This window comes from Micromesistius poutassou (assembly GCF_964030765.1).
Source record: "Micromesistius poutassou genome assembly, chromosome: 14".
Lineage (NCBI taxonomy): Eukaryota > Metazoa > Chordata > Actinopteri > Gadiformes > Gadidae > Micromesistius > Micromesistius poutassou.
The window spans coordinates 14,325,926-14,342,117 of NC_140284.1; the positions used below are offsets into that span (position 1 = coordinate 14,325,926).

A 16,192-nucleotide genomic window follows, 5' to 3' on the forward strand; every position below is an offset into this window, starting at 1 on the left:
CCCTCCTCCTCCCTCCCTCTCCCTCCCCCTCCCTCCCTCTCCCTCCTCCTCCCTCCCCCTCCCTCCTCCTCCATCTCCATCCTCCCCCTCCCTCCTCCACCCTCCCTCCTCCTCCATCTCCACCCTCCTCCTCCCCCTCCTCGTATCTATGTCTTGTCTTTCCTTTCCTCTGGTTGCTGCTCCGTCGTTAGTGTCTTCATGTTAACCTCCTGTTGTCGTTAGTGTCTTTATGTTAACCTCCTGTTGTCGTTAGTGTCTTTATGTTAACCTCCTGTTATCGTTAGTGTCTTTATGTTAACCTCCTGTTGTCTTCAGTGTCTTTATGTTAACCTCCTGTTGTCTATAGTGTCTTTATGTTAACCTCCTGTTGTCTGCTCCCGCAGGCGTCCCGGTCAACAGCCGCGTCTCCTCTAAGATCCAGCAGCTCCTCAACACCCTGAAGCGGCCCAAGCGGCCGCCCCTCAGGGAGTTCTTCCTCGACGACTTCGAAGAGCTTCTGGACGGTAAGAGGCTCCTCCCCCCCACTGCATCCTCTCCCCTCATTGGCCGGTGACCAATACATGCACCGTGAATTTGACATGGGAGAAACCCCCCTGGACCTTCAGTGCCCCTCACAGCGCGGGGTCGTAACACCTCTTGCCCACCGTACACGTCCGTCGACAGATGGGGGCTTTTTGACGTATCTATGTGTTTTCCTGGGTTGTATTACAAAGGCGATTTCATTGGACAGTGCACTTGCGTATATTTGCATAACGCCATTATCCACCATTATCAAACAGCGTGCATTCAGTTTGAGCTTGGGCCCCGGATCCATCCATAGCCATAGAATGTAACCCACTACATCACTTTTTATCTCAAGTATCGTCTGTGTGTGTGTGGATCTGGAGGGGGGGGGAGAGGGAGAGGGAGAGAGAGAGACTCGATCAGTAGAAGGTTGCAGAAAAGAAGTGTGGAACAAAGCCCTGAAAGGAAGGAAGCAAACTTCTGGTTCCCCTGAGTCAGAACGGCTCAGGACAAGATGAAGAAGAGGAGAAGGGGGCGGGTCAGTCTCAGCAGGGGGCGGGCGGGATATACAGCATTTAATATGCAGCCTAGAATATACAGCCCCCAATATACAGCATTTAATGTAAAGCCTAGAATATACATCCCCCAATATACAGCATTTAATGTAAAGCCTAGAATATACAGCCTATTGTAAACTACCTAGAATGTACATCCTGGATTTCACAAGACTTAGGCCCACAAGTTAATGCAACCTTCATTGCATCCAAGTTTTGCTACAAATTTGATTTCATGGTTCAATGACATTAATATGTATAATTCCATCTGGCATTTGTTGATGTATTTAGATGAATACAGCTGTTAAATAGTCCTGCAAACAATCATTATAAGCTTATGCCGCTAAATCACTTTCTCACCTGTTTCCGATTTAACACAAAGAGACGTCCAATCAGAACACACCCAAAGCAGTGACCTCATGTAGAACAAAGAAGCCGTTTAACAGAGCTGAACTCAAGCCCTTCACTGTCTGAGCCCACTGCTTATTCTGTGTCTCTTTATGGTTCACTTTGTAAACACACGTTTTAAAAGGTACTAAAGTAACTGTATTATTATTTCCTGATAACCACACTACTAAATATCTAAACTCTGGCCCCCCCGTGGTCCATCAGTCCAGCAGCCTGACCCCCACCAGCCCAAGCCCGAGGGCCAGCAGATGGGGCCTCTGGAGGGTGAGCCTTTGGAGGGGGGGGGCCCCCACCGGCCTCCCTCCCTGCTGGCGGCCCTCCAGCGCTGGGGGACCACCCAGCCCAAGAGCCCCTGTCTGACCGCACTGGACAACTCGGGCAAGGCCGTCTACACGCTGACCTATGGTAAGACCTGGAGCCTACACGCTGACCTATGGTAGACCTGGATCCTACACACTGACCTATGGTAGACCTGGATCCTACACGCTGACCTACGGTAGACCTGGATCCTACACACTGACCTATGGTAGACCTGGAGCCTACACGCTGACCTATGGTAGACCTGGAGCCTACACGCTGACCTATGGTAGACCTGGAGCCTACACGCTGACCTATGGTAGACCTGTCTTTTGTTGTGTTCTATGGGTGGGGCTGTGGCCCTCTGAGGGGCCTGTTGTTTGAGGTGCTGTATCAACTCCCTGGCCTGGGTGAATCCACAACTCATTTCATTAATTGAGGGAGAGGGAATTGGATTACAGATAAGTGTTGTTTGGGTGTTTCAAAGTGTTGACAACCTCCAGGACTTTGAGCAGCTTTTATTTACAGCTGCCTTTGTAATGTAGTCACAAATCTGACTTTAGGTTAATAACGAGACAAGCTTAATCTAAGTGAACAGGGCTGTTCACTTTGTTGCGCTCCATCTGAGCATGTATTGATGCTGCTGGGCTCCTGAACGCCTACCGTAACCCTAACCGTAGCTGGTGGGCGAACCAGCTCCACATGCTGTCTCAGTCTGGACACCAAGGCTCTCACACATGATGTCGGTAAGGTTTCCACACTGTCTAGCACGAGGCACTGGAGGAAAGATACAAGGACACAAGGTGAACTCTGCCTCTCTGAGTCCCTGGTGCCCGGGCTCTGCTGCAGCCCGGAGGACGCTGGACGGGCTGCAGTGCTGACGTCTGTTTCTCCTGCAGGTAAACTGTGGAGCCGCAGCCAGAAGCTGGCCTACAGCCTGCTGAACAAGCTGAGCAGCAGGAACGAGCCGCTGCTGCTGCCTGGGGACAGAGTGAGTCCCCCTGTAGAGACCCCCTGTAGAGAGGCCCTGTAGAGAGGCCCTAAGACCCCAATGAGACCCCCTGTAGAGAGCCCCTGTAGAGAGGCCCTGTAGAGAGGCCCTGAGACCCCAATGAGACCCCTGTAGAGAGGCCCTGTAGAGAGGCCCTAAGACCCCAATGAGACCCCCTGTAGAGAGGCCCTGTAGAGAGGCCCTGAGACCCCAATGAGACCCCTGTAGAGACCCCCTGTAGAGAGGCCCTGTAGAGAGGCCCTAAGACCCCAATGAGACCCCCTGTAGAGACCCCCTGTAGAGAGCCCCTGTAGAGAGGCCCTGTAGAGAGGCCCTAAGACCCCAATGAGACCCCCTGTAGAGAGGCCCTGTAGAGAGGCCCTGTAGAGAGGCCCTGTAGAGAGGCCCTAAGACCCAATGAGACCCCTGTAGAGAGGCCCTGAGACCCCAATGAGAGCCCCTGAGACCCCAATGAGACCCCCTGTAGAGATCCCCTAAGACCCCCTGTAGAGAGCCCCTGAGACCCCAATGAGACCCCCTGTAGAGAGCCCCTGTAGAGACCCCCTGTAGAGAGGCCCTGAGACCCAATGAGACCCCCTGTAGAGAGCCCCTGAGACCCCCTTCTAGAGACCCCCCCCCTCCCTCCTAGAGAACCCCCCCCCTCCCCCCCCTCATCAGCTCCTCCTTGGCATTGATTCAATGCTGTTACACATAGGCCCACACACACACTCGCACACTCTCACACTCACACACACACACACACTCGCACTCGTTTGGAAATAAGGAGGATGAAGAAGCTAAATAAATGAGTCTGGGGCTTGACGAATCGCGACGCACCGATGAGACAAGAGTGGGAAATGAGGCAATAGTGGAAGAGCAGAATGTCTGACAGACCGGATAATCAACCCAATGATGGTAGACACACATTGGGGGGGGGGGGGGGGGGGGGTGTGTGTGTGTGTGTGTGTGTGTGTGTGTGTGTGTGTGTGTGTGTGTGTGTGTGTGTGTGTGTGTGTGTGTGTGTGTGTGTGTGTGTGTGTGTGTGTGTGTGTGTGTGTGTGTGTGTGTGGTGGCTGGACTAAAAGCATGCTCTGTGCAGGTGGCGCTGGTGTTCCCCAACAGCGACCCGGTGATGTTCATGGTGGCGTTCTACGGCTGTCTGCTGGCCCAGCTGGTGCCTGTGCCCATCGAGGTGCCTCTCACTCGGAAGGTAATGCATCCCACCCCCCTCAAGGCTCATATACTAGGAATGTTTGGGAAATCCACCTGGATTTCTGGTGAACTGAACTTGAGCAGAGCAACAGTGAACCCTAGTGGAGCATGAAGTCACTGCATGATCGATTCAGGACAGGGCACTCAATGGCTTTTCACTTCGGCAAGGATTACACTTAGTAATACACACAGTAATACTAGAATATGTTATTCTGTCATTCATAAATGTACAGAGGTGTAGGATGTCAGTCAATTATACTGACATCCATGAGGTCTATATTTAGAGATATTTTAGTCTATCCCTCTCTTCCTCCTCCTCTGTCACTCACTTTTGAGCCTTTAGTTTTAATGTTTCAGTTTGGAATATGAACCAAGGCTGATTTACACACTTCAAACGTGTGTGTGTGTGTGTGTGTGTGTGTGTGTGTGTGTGTGTGTGTGTGTGTGTGTGTGTGTGTGTGTGTGTGTGTGTGTGTGTGTGTGTGTGTGTGTGTGTGTGTGTGTGTGGGCAAAGCAGCTCTAGTTATATATATAACAGCTGTCTGTCTGGTGGTGTGTCGGTCTGTGAGACGTCTCCCTGTCTGCTTGTCTCTCGAGATCAGGGGTCGGCGACCTTTTCTTTGTAACATTAACATTTACATTTAGGGCATTTAGCAGACGCTTTTATCCAAAGCGACTTACAATAAGTACATTTGTCATAAGAAGTGAAACAATATATCGCCGTCGGTACAGTAAAGACGTTCATAGAACCAAGTGCAAGTACTGACAATCGCCAGGCCAACCCCATTCCCCGTATACAGCAGTGATAGCCAGCTACTGCAGATGCTACACAACAAAGTATATGCTACACAACATGCATGCACAACACAATTAAGTACATGTTACACAATTAAGTACAATGAATGAATACAACCTGCATTAAGTGCGTTCATTAAGTGCCAGGACGTACAACAAACAATAGTACAACAGACAAATAAGGGACTGAATAGCTATGTAGAGTCTAGGTGGGTTTTGAGTCGTTTGCAGAAGCTGGTGAGCGACTCTGCGGTCCTGATGTCAGCAGCTAGCTCGTTCCACCACTGTGGTCCCAAGATAGAGAAGAGTTGTGATTTAGCTGATCGACCTTTGGTTGCTCTTAGTGATGGCGGTACCAGACGTCCAGCTAAAGGGACATTTTTGGTTAGAAATGGGGTGTGAATCGCTGTCTGGGGCGGCATATAGTTTTTTTTGTAAAAGGCTATTTAGCTACTTTAGCAATTAAATAGCCTGTATAGGCATATACAACAATTTGAGTTTATGCAATACATCTTGGAGGAAAGCAAGAAACAAGACATCTGTGAGGAAAGCAGGAAAAATCAACTAGCAGGTTTTTTAGTTGAAGTTGAGTAGGCCTAGCTCTGCAGTTTCAGTCCATGTTTGTGCAAATGAAATGAATATCATTGCATCATAGAAAATATCAGCCTAACCCTGTTTTTGAAATTGAAAGATCATCTTTGAAATAACTACACTGGTAAACATTTCAAACAATTGAATTGTGACTGTTCAGTTCAGTGATAGGGAGTCTTGTTGCATTGATTCCCAACAACACAACATTAGCTCAGGAAAAGGACACCAACTTGCAATAATGAGATAATCCCCTGCTGTAGACCTCTTCACGTCTCTCACTATCTCCAAACCTTGGGTCTCTCCCAGCTCCGCCCTGTGTACTGTACTGTGTACTGTACTGTGTACTGTACTGTGTACTGTATTGTGTACTGTACTGTGTATTCATGCCCCTGGGGGCCGTTGGTCCCCGGGGGTTGCTCTGGTCCCCCCACCGGCCTCATGCTCTCCTCCTCCCCTCCAGGACGCCGGCAGCCAGCAGGTGGGCTTCCTGCTGGGTAGCTGTGGTGTGACGCTGGCGCTGACCACGGACGCCTGCCAGAAGGGCCTGCCCAAAGCCCAGACCGGGGAGGTGGCTGCCTTCAAAGGTACCCAGCCCCTCCAGGCCCCTGGGGGCCCCTCCAACACACGACTGACCGGGGCCCCTCCAACACACAGACAGACTGGGGGCCCCTCCAGGCCCCTGGGGGCCCCTCCAACACACGACTGACTGGGGGCCCCTCCAACACACGACTGACTGGAGGGCCTCTACACCACAGACTGACTGGGGGCCCCTCCAGGCCCCTGGGGGTCCCTCCAACACACAACTGACTGGGGGCCCCTCCAACACACGACAGACTGGGGGCCCCTCAAACACACGACAGACTGGGGGCCCCTCCAACACACAGACTGACTGGAGGGCCTCTACACCACAGACTGACTGGGGGCCCCTGCACCACAGACTGACTGGGGGCCCCCTGCACCACACATGGAGGTTTAGTGCTTGTTTTGTTACCAGTATGTCTCTCCATGAAGGGAGTTTGGGGGTTAGGGGCAGTCTCTAAACATGGCCTGTGAAGCCCTTGGAGACGCACTGGGATTAAGGACTGTACAATGCAATGCGCCTGAATACATTGAACTATAGAAAGCACTATGGAGAACAGGTGCTTTATGTACAGCACTGTCTCAAAGCCTCCTCACCACTGGGGGGGGGTATGCTGTTTGGGACTGCAGATGGCTCTACCAAAGGAGCAAAGGTCAAGGCTTATCTTGACCTTTTGACCTTTGATTTCTTCCTGTTCCTTATTAGATTCACAAAGGAAAAGGAGTATGTAATTAATTAGTTGTACACCGCAAGTACAATGTTTACGATGAGTCTGTCTGCACTGTTTCCACGTGGGAGTCTGTCCTGTCGGGGGGGGGGGGGGGGGGGTTTCCGACCCCCCGGGGGGCCTCTGGGCACAGTGGGGGGCCACACAGCGACACGGCCTGGAGGTCGGATGCGGTGTGTGTCTTGGGGCTGGGGTGGTGCTGTGGAGGTACTGAGGGGTGCGCTGTTGTCATGGTTACAGGTTGGCCCCGGTTGCTGTGGTTTGTGACAGACAGCAAGCACGTTGTGAAGCCCCCCAAGGACTGGTACCCCCCCATCCAGGAGGCCAGCAACTACATCGCCTACATCGAGGTGGGTGCGCTGTGGAGGGCGTAGGAAAGTGGGGACAGAAATGGTCCAGCTAGCCAGAGGAGGCCATGGAGGAACGCTCTGCCGTCCTCCAAACGCATTTACATATTGGTGTGCAGCAACGTTACAATATCTGTGATATGTGAAAGGGGATTTCTTCTGATCTGATCAATTGAAAGTGTTACCATTAATATAGTCACTTTCTGGAGCTGTCCAGTCTAGTTAAGTTGTGGGTTTATCTCCCTAAATGAAGTGCCTTAAGACTCCACAAACTGAATGTGTTGATGGTCTCTCTGAGGGCTCATGTCTTCTGCCTGCTCTGGTCGTCTCTCTCCAGTACAAGACCAGCAAGGAGGGCAGCACCATGGGCATCACCGTGACCCACGCCGCCATGCTGGCCCACTGCCAGAGCCTGACCCAGGCCTGCGGCTACGCTGAAGGTCAGCTCCTGTCTGGTACTACATAGAGTACCATATAGATCACATAGTACAGTCAACTTATCTATATAGATATTGATATATATCTTTATATATAGATATAACAACATATATAGATATAACAATAGATATATAGATTATATATTATATATATATATTTAAATAGATATCTAGAGAGAGAGAGAGATCGTAGTGATGTTTCCACGGTTGTGGGGATGGGGGGTGACCACGGAGCCATCGATGTTGAGTGGGGGGGTCGGCGTTTGGACCGATGATATTGATTTCAGATTGATTGCAGTTGAGTTTGAGAATGTTCTGTTATCCATGTCTGTAAGACAGTAAAGAGGAGTGAAATCAGCGCAGCAGGGGAAACGGAGGCTAACTGATAAAAGGACGAGTGTACAACAATCCTTCATAGTAACGCGTACATAATGAGCTACAGCATGAAGCAGTCCGCTTCTGGTGAAGTTGTATACTGTTGTTTCTAACTGGCGGTTTCCCTCGTGTGTTTCAGCGGAGACCATCACCAACGTGCTGGACTTCAAGAGGGAGGCGGGGCTGTGGCATGGGGTCCTCACGGTGAGTGGTCCTCTGCTGCCCCCTGTCCAGACAGCCGCCTGGGCCTGGCAGCGGCAGACAGCCGCCTGGGCCTGGCAGCGTGCCGTTGGCTTGAAACGCATGATGAGCACACTGAATTGTGCACTCATGTGCGCACTGTACACCGCGCACACACTGGAGAACTGCGCAAAATCAGCTGATCGCAACATCCGTTACTGGGAGACATTCAATCGCTCCGTGGTCGAGCTGCTGCATTTTTATTTACAAAAAGGTTGAGCAAAAAAAACAGCGCTGTGCTTAAGAAGTGTATTGAAAATGGGATCTCCTTGATCTCCTTTGTGAAACTGGGTAAGTTTCATAAGATCAGATGGTATTAAAACAACGCTACGTGTGGAGTGCGTACCAAACAACATCTCCTGGTACTCATCTGAGTAACTCACTACATAAAGTTCTGTGCACCCCTGTTAATATAGCACTTATCATAGAAAGTGCTTCACAAGACAAAAACACAAGAGAAAAGTAAGTGACTTGAAATACAATAAACATACAAAAATACACTCGAGAAATAAAATAAACCAATATCCCAGGCAGTAGCAAAAAAGACCAAGGAACATGGAAAAAACTAAATGGTATAAATATTGAATACATCAAATATGAACAATAAAAGCAGTAAGATCCCAGGCGGTCTTTGAGGAGGGGCTCAGGGGGTGATGCTGACAGTCATCCAGAGGCTCATGTGGGACTGAAGATGTGAGATGTGTGGCCCTCGTGGAACACATCCTCCAATATGTCTGTGTGTTTGTTTACGTGTGTCGGTTCATGTTTGTTTGTTATTGTGTGTTCACGTTTGTTTGTCTGTTGTGCCTCGGCAGAGTGTCATGAACCGCATGCACGTGATCAGCATCCCCTACTCCCTGATGAAGGTCAACCCGCTGTCCTGGATCCAGAAGGTGCACACCTACAAGGGTAAGGCCTCTGGGCTGGGGGCTGGTGGGTTCTACTGGGGTGGGTCTGGTGGGTCTGGTGGATTTGGAGGGTCTGGTGGGTTCTGGTTCTGTAGAGTACAGCAAACCTTTCCCCAGAGGCCTCATCCATGATGTCAGATGTGTTCAGCACCTTGATTATGGCTCTGCTACTTGAATTGACTGTGTGTGTGTGTGTGTGTGTGTGTGTGTGTGTGCGTGTGCATGCAGCCCGGGTGGCGGTGGTGAAGTCCCGCGACATGCACTGGTCCCTGCTGGCCCAGAGGGACCAGAGGGACCTCAGCCTGAGCTCCCTGCGCATGCTGATCGTAGCGGACGGAGCCAACCCCTGTGAGTCCCCCTCTGCCGCCCCTCCAGCCTGGGCACCATGCTGTCATGAGTCGGAGGCTGACACGCTGGGGGTCACCGCGGGAACCCTTGAAACAGATCTACCTCCACAACGCATCGCCCAACAACTCACCCACTGTGTTTAGAACGGATTTCAATACTTTGGTTGGGTGTGACTCACTTATCCTGTGTGTGTGTGTGTGTGTGTGTGTGTGTGTGTGCGTGTGCATGTAACCAGGGTCGATCTCCTCCTGCGATGCCTTCCTCAACGTGTTCCAGGCTCGCGGTCTGCGTCCTGAGGTCATCTGCCCGTGTGCCAGCTCTTCAGAAGCCATGACCGTCGCCATCCGCAGGTGGGCCGCTGCTACACACACACACACACACACACACACACACACACACACACACACACACACACACACACACACACACACACACACACACACACACACACACACACACACACACACACACACACAACAATGTGTCTTTCATATGAAACCTGCATCCACGTTGAACTGTGAATCTACTGGCCGTCTTGTCACTCCTGGTTCTCGTGGCCCCAGACCCCCAGAGTCGGGGGTGCCCCCCCCGGGGAAGGCGGTGCTCTCCATGGGCGGGCTGAGCCACAGCGTGATCCGCGTGGACACGGAGGAGAAGCTGTCGGTGCTGACCGTCCAGGACGTGGGTCAGGTGATGCCCGCAGGTAAACCAACCGTTTGATGTGGTAGTGTGTCATGTTCAAAAATGTAAATGAAGTGCTAAATTATAAAAATGTGGATATATATATTTATTGATTCCCCCCCCATTCCCCTGTTAGAGTCAGTGCTTGTGCCAGCGGGCTGAAGCGCTGCCAGTGAACATGTGTTGAGTTGAGGAGGATGTGGCTCCGTGTTGTAGACGGACTTCAGTCACCCCCTGACGGCGGAGGAGGAGGGGGTCCTCAGGCGCTAACGGCCCGGGGCCCGTCTCCCATGTGTCACACTAGGCCAGGGTTCCCCAATTAGGGCCAAATTTGGTCAAGCATGCCATGCCAAGGACCGAGATGTCGTTTTATTTTTTTTATTCCCCATTTTTATGTGCACATTTAGCTTTAATTATCATTACTATAATTATTAGTAGTAGTTGAAAATACCCTGTGTTAGGAGTCACACAATAACAAAATGCTCTCTTGAAACAAAATTTGTCCAAAACCTACCATTAATTTATTAAAATGCCCTGATCAGCAAACAAAAAGTCCAGCAAACAAACACGCACACAGTGCAGCAGCCCAAAACATAAAAACTTAAATAGCATCAGCACAGTGTGTCTTCAACAGGGCATTGGGCCTGGTGCCATCCATCCAGATCAGTGTGTGTTCACATCCACTCTCTTCCCCTCTCTATATGTCTCTCCCTCCCTCTCTAAGAGACACAGGAAGACAGAGAGATTTTAGTTAGTTACCTTTAAAATGTGATACCACAATATGTTAACATTTCCTCGAGCAATGCTCTAAACAGGCGATGCTGCAGACTAGAACTCTCACAAACAAAGTTAACTAGTCTTGTCACAGTATCCTTCGTCTCTTTCATTTTTCCACACAGTTTTGAGCACAAAATTGACTTGTGAATAATGCAGTAGTGTTTGGTTAACGGCGGAAAGCCTGCTTACTAAGCCCTGGCGTCGTCCCACCATTGACGGAGCCCCGTCAGTAACAACAGCAGGCACGTGCACACATAGGGCCCTAGGGGTGATTGAGCCCCTGCCCTTTTTGCCATATTCTCGTATTAAAAAGTGCCCTCTGAGTGTTCTTCAACAATCGCGCCCGCAATAGTGCTCGTCCGCGATCTAACCCGTCAAAACTCCCCTCAAAACTCCTGTGCACGTCCCTGAACAACAGACACAACTTTACTCACATCTAAGCCGTTCTTTTCGAAGAACAGTGTCAGCTCGTTGAAGATGATTTCGCCGGTAGTGCGCCCGGGCAGAGGGAGCAAACAGAGCAGCTGTGCTTGCCGACAGCGGCTCCACAACTTTTGTTTAGATTTTTTCCTCTTGATTTAAGACTTCACCAGCCACGCGAAGCACGTATTTACGTATGCACGCAGTTACGTCAACGGTCAAGTGGATGGTGTGGGCTGAGGGCAAAATATAGCAGACCCGCGCAAATTTAATTAATCTTTTTTTTTTTTGTGATAACATGTGAATGCCACTGGGTCAGCGCGGGCCGTACATTTGGCTCCTGCGGGCCGGATCTGGCCCGCGGGCCGCTAAATGGGGTTCACTGCACTAGGCCGTCTGCACCGTGCCCGAGTACGTTGGCCCCCTAAAGTCTAGATCGTCTGGTTAGTGTGAGCACACCATCCGTACTCAAGTACAGTTCAACTCCGTGGCCTCAGTACACTTCGGAGAGGTGTGCTCAGGCCACGGTACAGATGCTAATGAGCCCACATGCGCACGGTTACACAACCGTATGTACAAGAGGCAACCGTACTCAGGCCCAGTTGAGATTGCCTAGTGTGAGCACAGGCCAGCGGCACAGTGGGGGGGCGATCGTACTGGAGTACGGTACAGGGACACTTTGCCCAGTGTGAGTGCTGCTGACGTGGTCCCCGTGCGCCCCCAGCCCTGGTCTGTGTGGTGCGGGTGGAGGGCACGCCGTACCTGTGCCATACGGACGAGGTGGGGGAGATCTGCGTGAGCTCGGCCAGCACCGGCACCACCTACTACGGCCTACCCGGCAGGACCAAGAACGTCTTTGAGGTGTGTGTGTGTGTGTGTGTGTGTGTGTGTGTGTGTGTGTGTGTGTGTGTGTGTGTGTGTGTGTGTGTGCTCCTCATGGTGTGTGTGTGTGTGTGTGTGTGTGTGTGTGTGTGCTCCTTATGGTGTGTGTGTGTGTGTGTGTGTGTGTGTGTGTGTGCTCCTTATGGTGTGTGTGTTTGTGTGTGTGTGTGCGCTCCTCATGGTGTGTGTTTGTGTGTGTGTGTGTGTGTGTGTGTGCGCTCCTCATGGTGTGTGTGTGCGCTCCTCATGGTGTGTGTGTGTGTGTGTGTGTGGTGTGTGGTGTGTGTGTGTGCGCTCCTCATGGTGTGTGTGTGTGTGTGTGTGTGTGTGTGCGCTCCTCACGGTGTGTGTGTGTGTGTGTGTGTGTGTGTGTGCGCTCCTCATGGTGTGTGTGTGTGTGTGTGTGCGCTCCTCATGGTGTGTGTGTGTGTGTGTGTGTGTGTGTGTGTGTGCGCTCCTCACGGTGTGTGTGTGTGTGTGTGTGTGTGTGTGTGCGCTCCTCATGGTGTGTGTGTGTGTGTGTGCGCGCTCCTCATGGTGTGTGTGTGTATGTGTGTTGTGGTTCCAGACCGTCCCAGTGAGGCTGTCTGGGGTCCCAGTGAGCGACCGGCCGTTCACCCGCACGTCTCTGCTGGGCTTCGTGGGTCCGGTCAGTACTGTCTCTTTAAGAGGATGATGATGATGAAGAGCACTGTGATGATGAGGGGGTGAAGGGTAACATGAAGTCATCATCATGGTGGCAGCGGTGTCCGTGGGGAGGATCAGGGCACCAGGATGGTGACACTCAAAATGAACTTCTTCATTTTCTTAAGCTGGACTTCAGAGTCACGTGGCTCAGTGGGGTGTGGGGGGTGAACGCTGTGCCCTGGTTACAGGACAGCCTGGTGTTCGTGGTGGGGAAGATGGACGGCCTCATGGTGGTCAGCGGCCGGAGACACAATGCAGACGACGTGGTTGCCACGGCGCTGGCGGTGGAGCCAATGAAGTTTGTCTACAGGGGGAGGTGAGGATCAACACCCGTTACCTCTTTACCCAGAGGATGTAGAGGGGCCAGATCACAACCCTCCTCTGGTCTCTAGCCTCACCATGGTGTCCCTGCCTCTGGTCTCTAGCCTCTGGTCTCTAGCCTCTGGTCTCTAGCCTCTGGTCTCTAGCCTCTGGACTCTAGCCTCTGGTCTCTAGCCTCTGGTGTCTAGCCTCTGGTCTCTAGCCTCTGGTCTCTAGCCTCTGGTCTCTAGCCTCTGGACTCTAGCCTCTGGTCTCTAGCCTCTGGACTCTAGCCTCTGGTCTCTAGCCTCTAGATAGTCCCTGCCTCCCGAACCCTGAACCTTACCGAGCTGTTTTGCTGCCGCAACCGTAACAAGATAGAAACTAGAATAAGGAAATGGAAAACAATAAAACATCGAAGCTAAAACCGACAAACATTAAATGCAGAAGTAAAAGAGACAGAGTTCCATAAGGAGCAGCAGGTTGAGGACGGCGGCCCTCACGCTGTCCTGTCCCCAGGATAGCGGTGTTCTCCGTGGCCGTGCTCCACGACGAGAGGATCGTGGTGGTGGCGGAGCAGCGGCCCGACGCCTCAGAGGAGGACAGCTTCCAGTGGATGAGCCGCGTGCTGCAGGTGGCCACGCCCGTCTTTATCTGCACCACACACAACATGGTCCTTAATACACTTTAATACACACAACATGGTCCTTAATACACTTTAATACACACAACATGGTCCTTAATACTTTAATACACACAACATGGTCCTTAATACAATAAAACACACACAACATGGTCCTTAATACAATAAAACACACACAACATGGTCCTTAATACAATAAAACACACACAACATGGTCCTTAATACACTTCAATACACACAACATGGTCCTTAATACACACAACATGGTCCTTAATACACACAACATGGTCTTTGGTCTTTAGTACACTTGACATTATATATTAAATGCTATATACAACATAAATATTACATAATTTAAAATGAGATAATAATATATCAAAATATCAAGAAATTTCAATGAAGATAACGTTAAATTAATCAGAAATACAGTCGACATTGTTAAGGTGGTAAATGATTCTTAATGGCATATCTACATAGGTGTACAGAGGCCCATTCCAACAACCATCACTCCTGTGTTCTTATGGTACAATGTTGAGCTAATCGTTAAAAGGCTAATTGATGATTAGAAAACCTTATGCAGTTATGTGAGCACAGCTGAAAACTGTTGAATAAAAGTGTGAGTTTTTGTGGAAAACACGAAATTGTCTGGGTGACCCCAAACCTTTTGAACGGTAGTGTACATATCTACAAACCTGTAAGTCCTGATGGTGCGACGTGGTTGTTTGAGTTTGTTGTTTGTGGTTGTCACTGCAGGCCATCGACAGCATCCACCAGGTGGGGGTGTACTGCCTGGCGCTGGTCCCCGCCAACACGCTGCCCAAGGCCCCGCTGGGCGGCATCCACATCTCGGAGACCAAGCAGCGCTTCCTGGAGGGCTGCCTGCACCCCTGCAACGTGCTCATGTGCCCCCACACCTGCGTCACCAACCTGCCCAAGCCCCGGCAGAAACAAGCCGGTAGGTGGACGTGTCATGAGGGCCATGGCGCTGAGCATGCAGATGATGATAATGAAGCGTGATGAGTGTGATGAGGCTAACGTGACGCTGACTGGTGTGCCGCTGGTCTCGGGGCGGGGCACAGAGGTCGGTCCTGCTTCCATGATAGTGGGAAACCTGGTGGCCGGGAAGAGGATCGCCCAGGCCTGCGGGAGAGACCTGTCCCAGCTGGAGGACAATGACCAGGCACGTAAGGTAGATAGCATCTCCATTCCACCTCCACAGAGACAGGCGAGAGAGAGAGTGTTATCGATCTCCACACGTAAGGTGTTCAAACTAAACCATTCTGAGTCAGCGATCACGGAGATGCGTCTCAGCAAGGGGTCAGTCTCAATGCGAGGGCCGTCTAAAAGTGCTTCTAAGCACGGGGGCCTTTCTGCAGGGTTGATTTACGTTTCCAATTTTGCCTGAACTAATTAAGTAGGGAGACTCTTATTTTTGAACCTTTTGTTCACCTCTGTGTCTTTGCTCACGAGATCCTGAAACAACAGCATCATACACATACACTAGTGTCGTTACTGCACCTCAATGTCCACATTTAACTAACCCTTGCATACTTGAAGCATGACGTCTTGTTTGCTCAAGCCTCATCAGCAATATGTCCCTTAATGTGTGAACGCATATGACGGCCTTACACACACACTGTAGATTCAGCTCCATGGAACGCTTGTACACTTACTGATGCTCCCACCGGTTCAGCTGCTCCTCTCATGCCCTCTCTCCACTGCATCCGTCATGAGTCGGTCGTGGAGTCAGAGACGGCTCCACGTGCCCCCCTCACCTGCTCTGACCCCTCCTGCTCCGTCTCTGCTCCACAGTTCCTGTACATGCAGGACGTGCTGCAGTGGAGAGCTCAGGCCACCCCAGACCACCCTCTCTTCCTGGTGCTCAACTCCAAGGTACTGCCCCCTGCTGTTAGGCTCTTCTCTGGAGGAGCCCAGAGTGTTATCAACACCACCAGCTCCTAATGAAGCCCTTACACTTTTACTGAGGTATCCAAAAGTAGAGACAATGGCCGTTGGCAAAGGCTTGTTCTATGTATTAGCTATTACTTAATCAGAAGTAATTAGTAAAATATAAGTGATAAGGTAGTAATAGTTTGCTCTATGTATTAGTTGTTACTTAATCAGAAGTAATTAGTAAAATATAATTGGTGTTAGTAATAGTTTGTTCTATGTATTAGTTATTACTTAATCAGAAGTAATTAGTAAAATATAAGTGATAAGGTAGTAATAGTTTGTTCTATGTATTAGTTATTACATAATCAGAAGTAATTAGTAAAATATAAGTGATAAGGTAGTAATAGTTTGCTCTATGTATTAGTTATTACTTAATCAGAAGTAATTAGTAAAATATAATTGGTGTTAGTAATAGTTTGTTCTATGTATTAGTTATTACTTAATCAGAAGTAATTAGTAAAATATAAGTGATAAGGTAGTAATAGTTTGTTCTATGTATTAGTTATTACATAATCAGAAGTAATTAGTAAAATAT

General features: G+C 50.3%; 1 protein-coding gene across 1 annotated transcript in view; it reads left to right on the forward strand.

The window, feature by feature from the left end:
• Positions 1 to 16,192, forward strand: part of LOC311358634 (disco-interacting protein 2 homolog A-like) — a 126,646-nt gene that overhangs the window by 64,874 nt on the left and 45,580 nt on the right. The window contains 19 exon segments of the mRNA XM_084478729.1: positions 384 to 503; positions 1,671 to 1,871; positions 2,663 to 2,754; positions 3,854 to 3,964; positions 5,813 to 5,936; positions 6,900 to 7,009; positions 7,344 to 7,446; positions 7,958 to 8,022; positions 8,874 to 8,967; positions 9,195 to 9,314; positions 9,550 to 9,664; positions 9,878 to 10,017; positions 11,917 to 12,053; positions 12,643 to 12,723; positions 12,950 to 13,077; positions 13,581 to 13,695; positions 14,458 to 14,659; positions 14,784 to 14,884; positions 15,517 to 15,597. Of these exon segments, the coding sequence (XP_084334855.1) occupies positions 384 to 503; positions 1,671 to 1,871; positions 2,663 to 2,754; positions 3,854 to 3,964; positions 5,813 to 5,936; positions 6,900 to 7,009; positions 7,344 to 7,446; positions 7,958 to 8,022; positions 8,874 to 8,967; positions 9,195 to 9,314; positions 9,550 to 9,664; positions 9,878 to 10,017; positions 11,917 to 12,053; positions 12,643 to 12,723; positions 12,950 to 13,077; positions 13,581 to 13,695; positions 14,458 to 14,659; positions 14,784 to 14,884; positions 15,517 to 15,597 (2,240 nt within the window).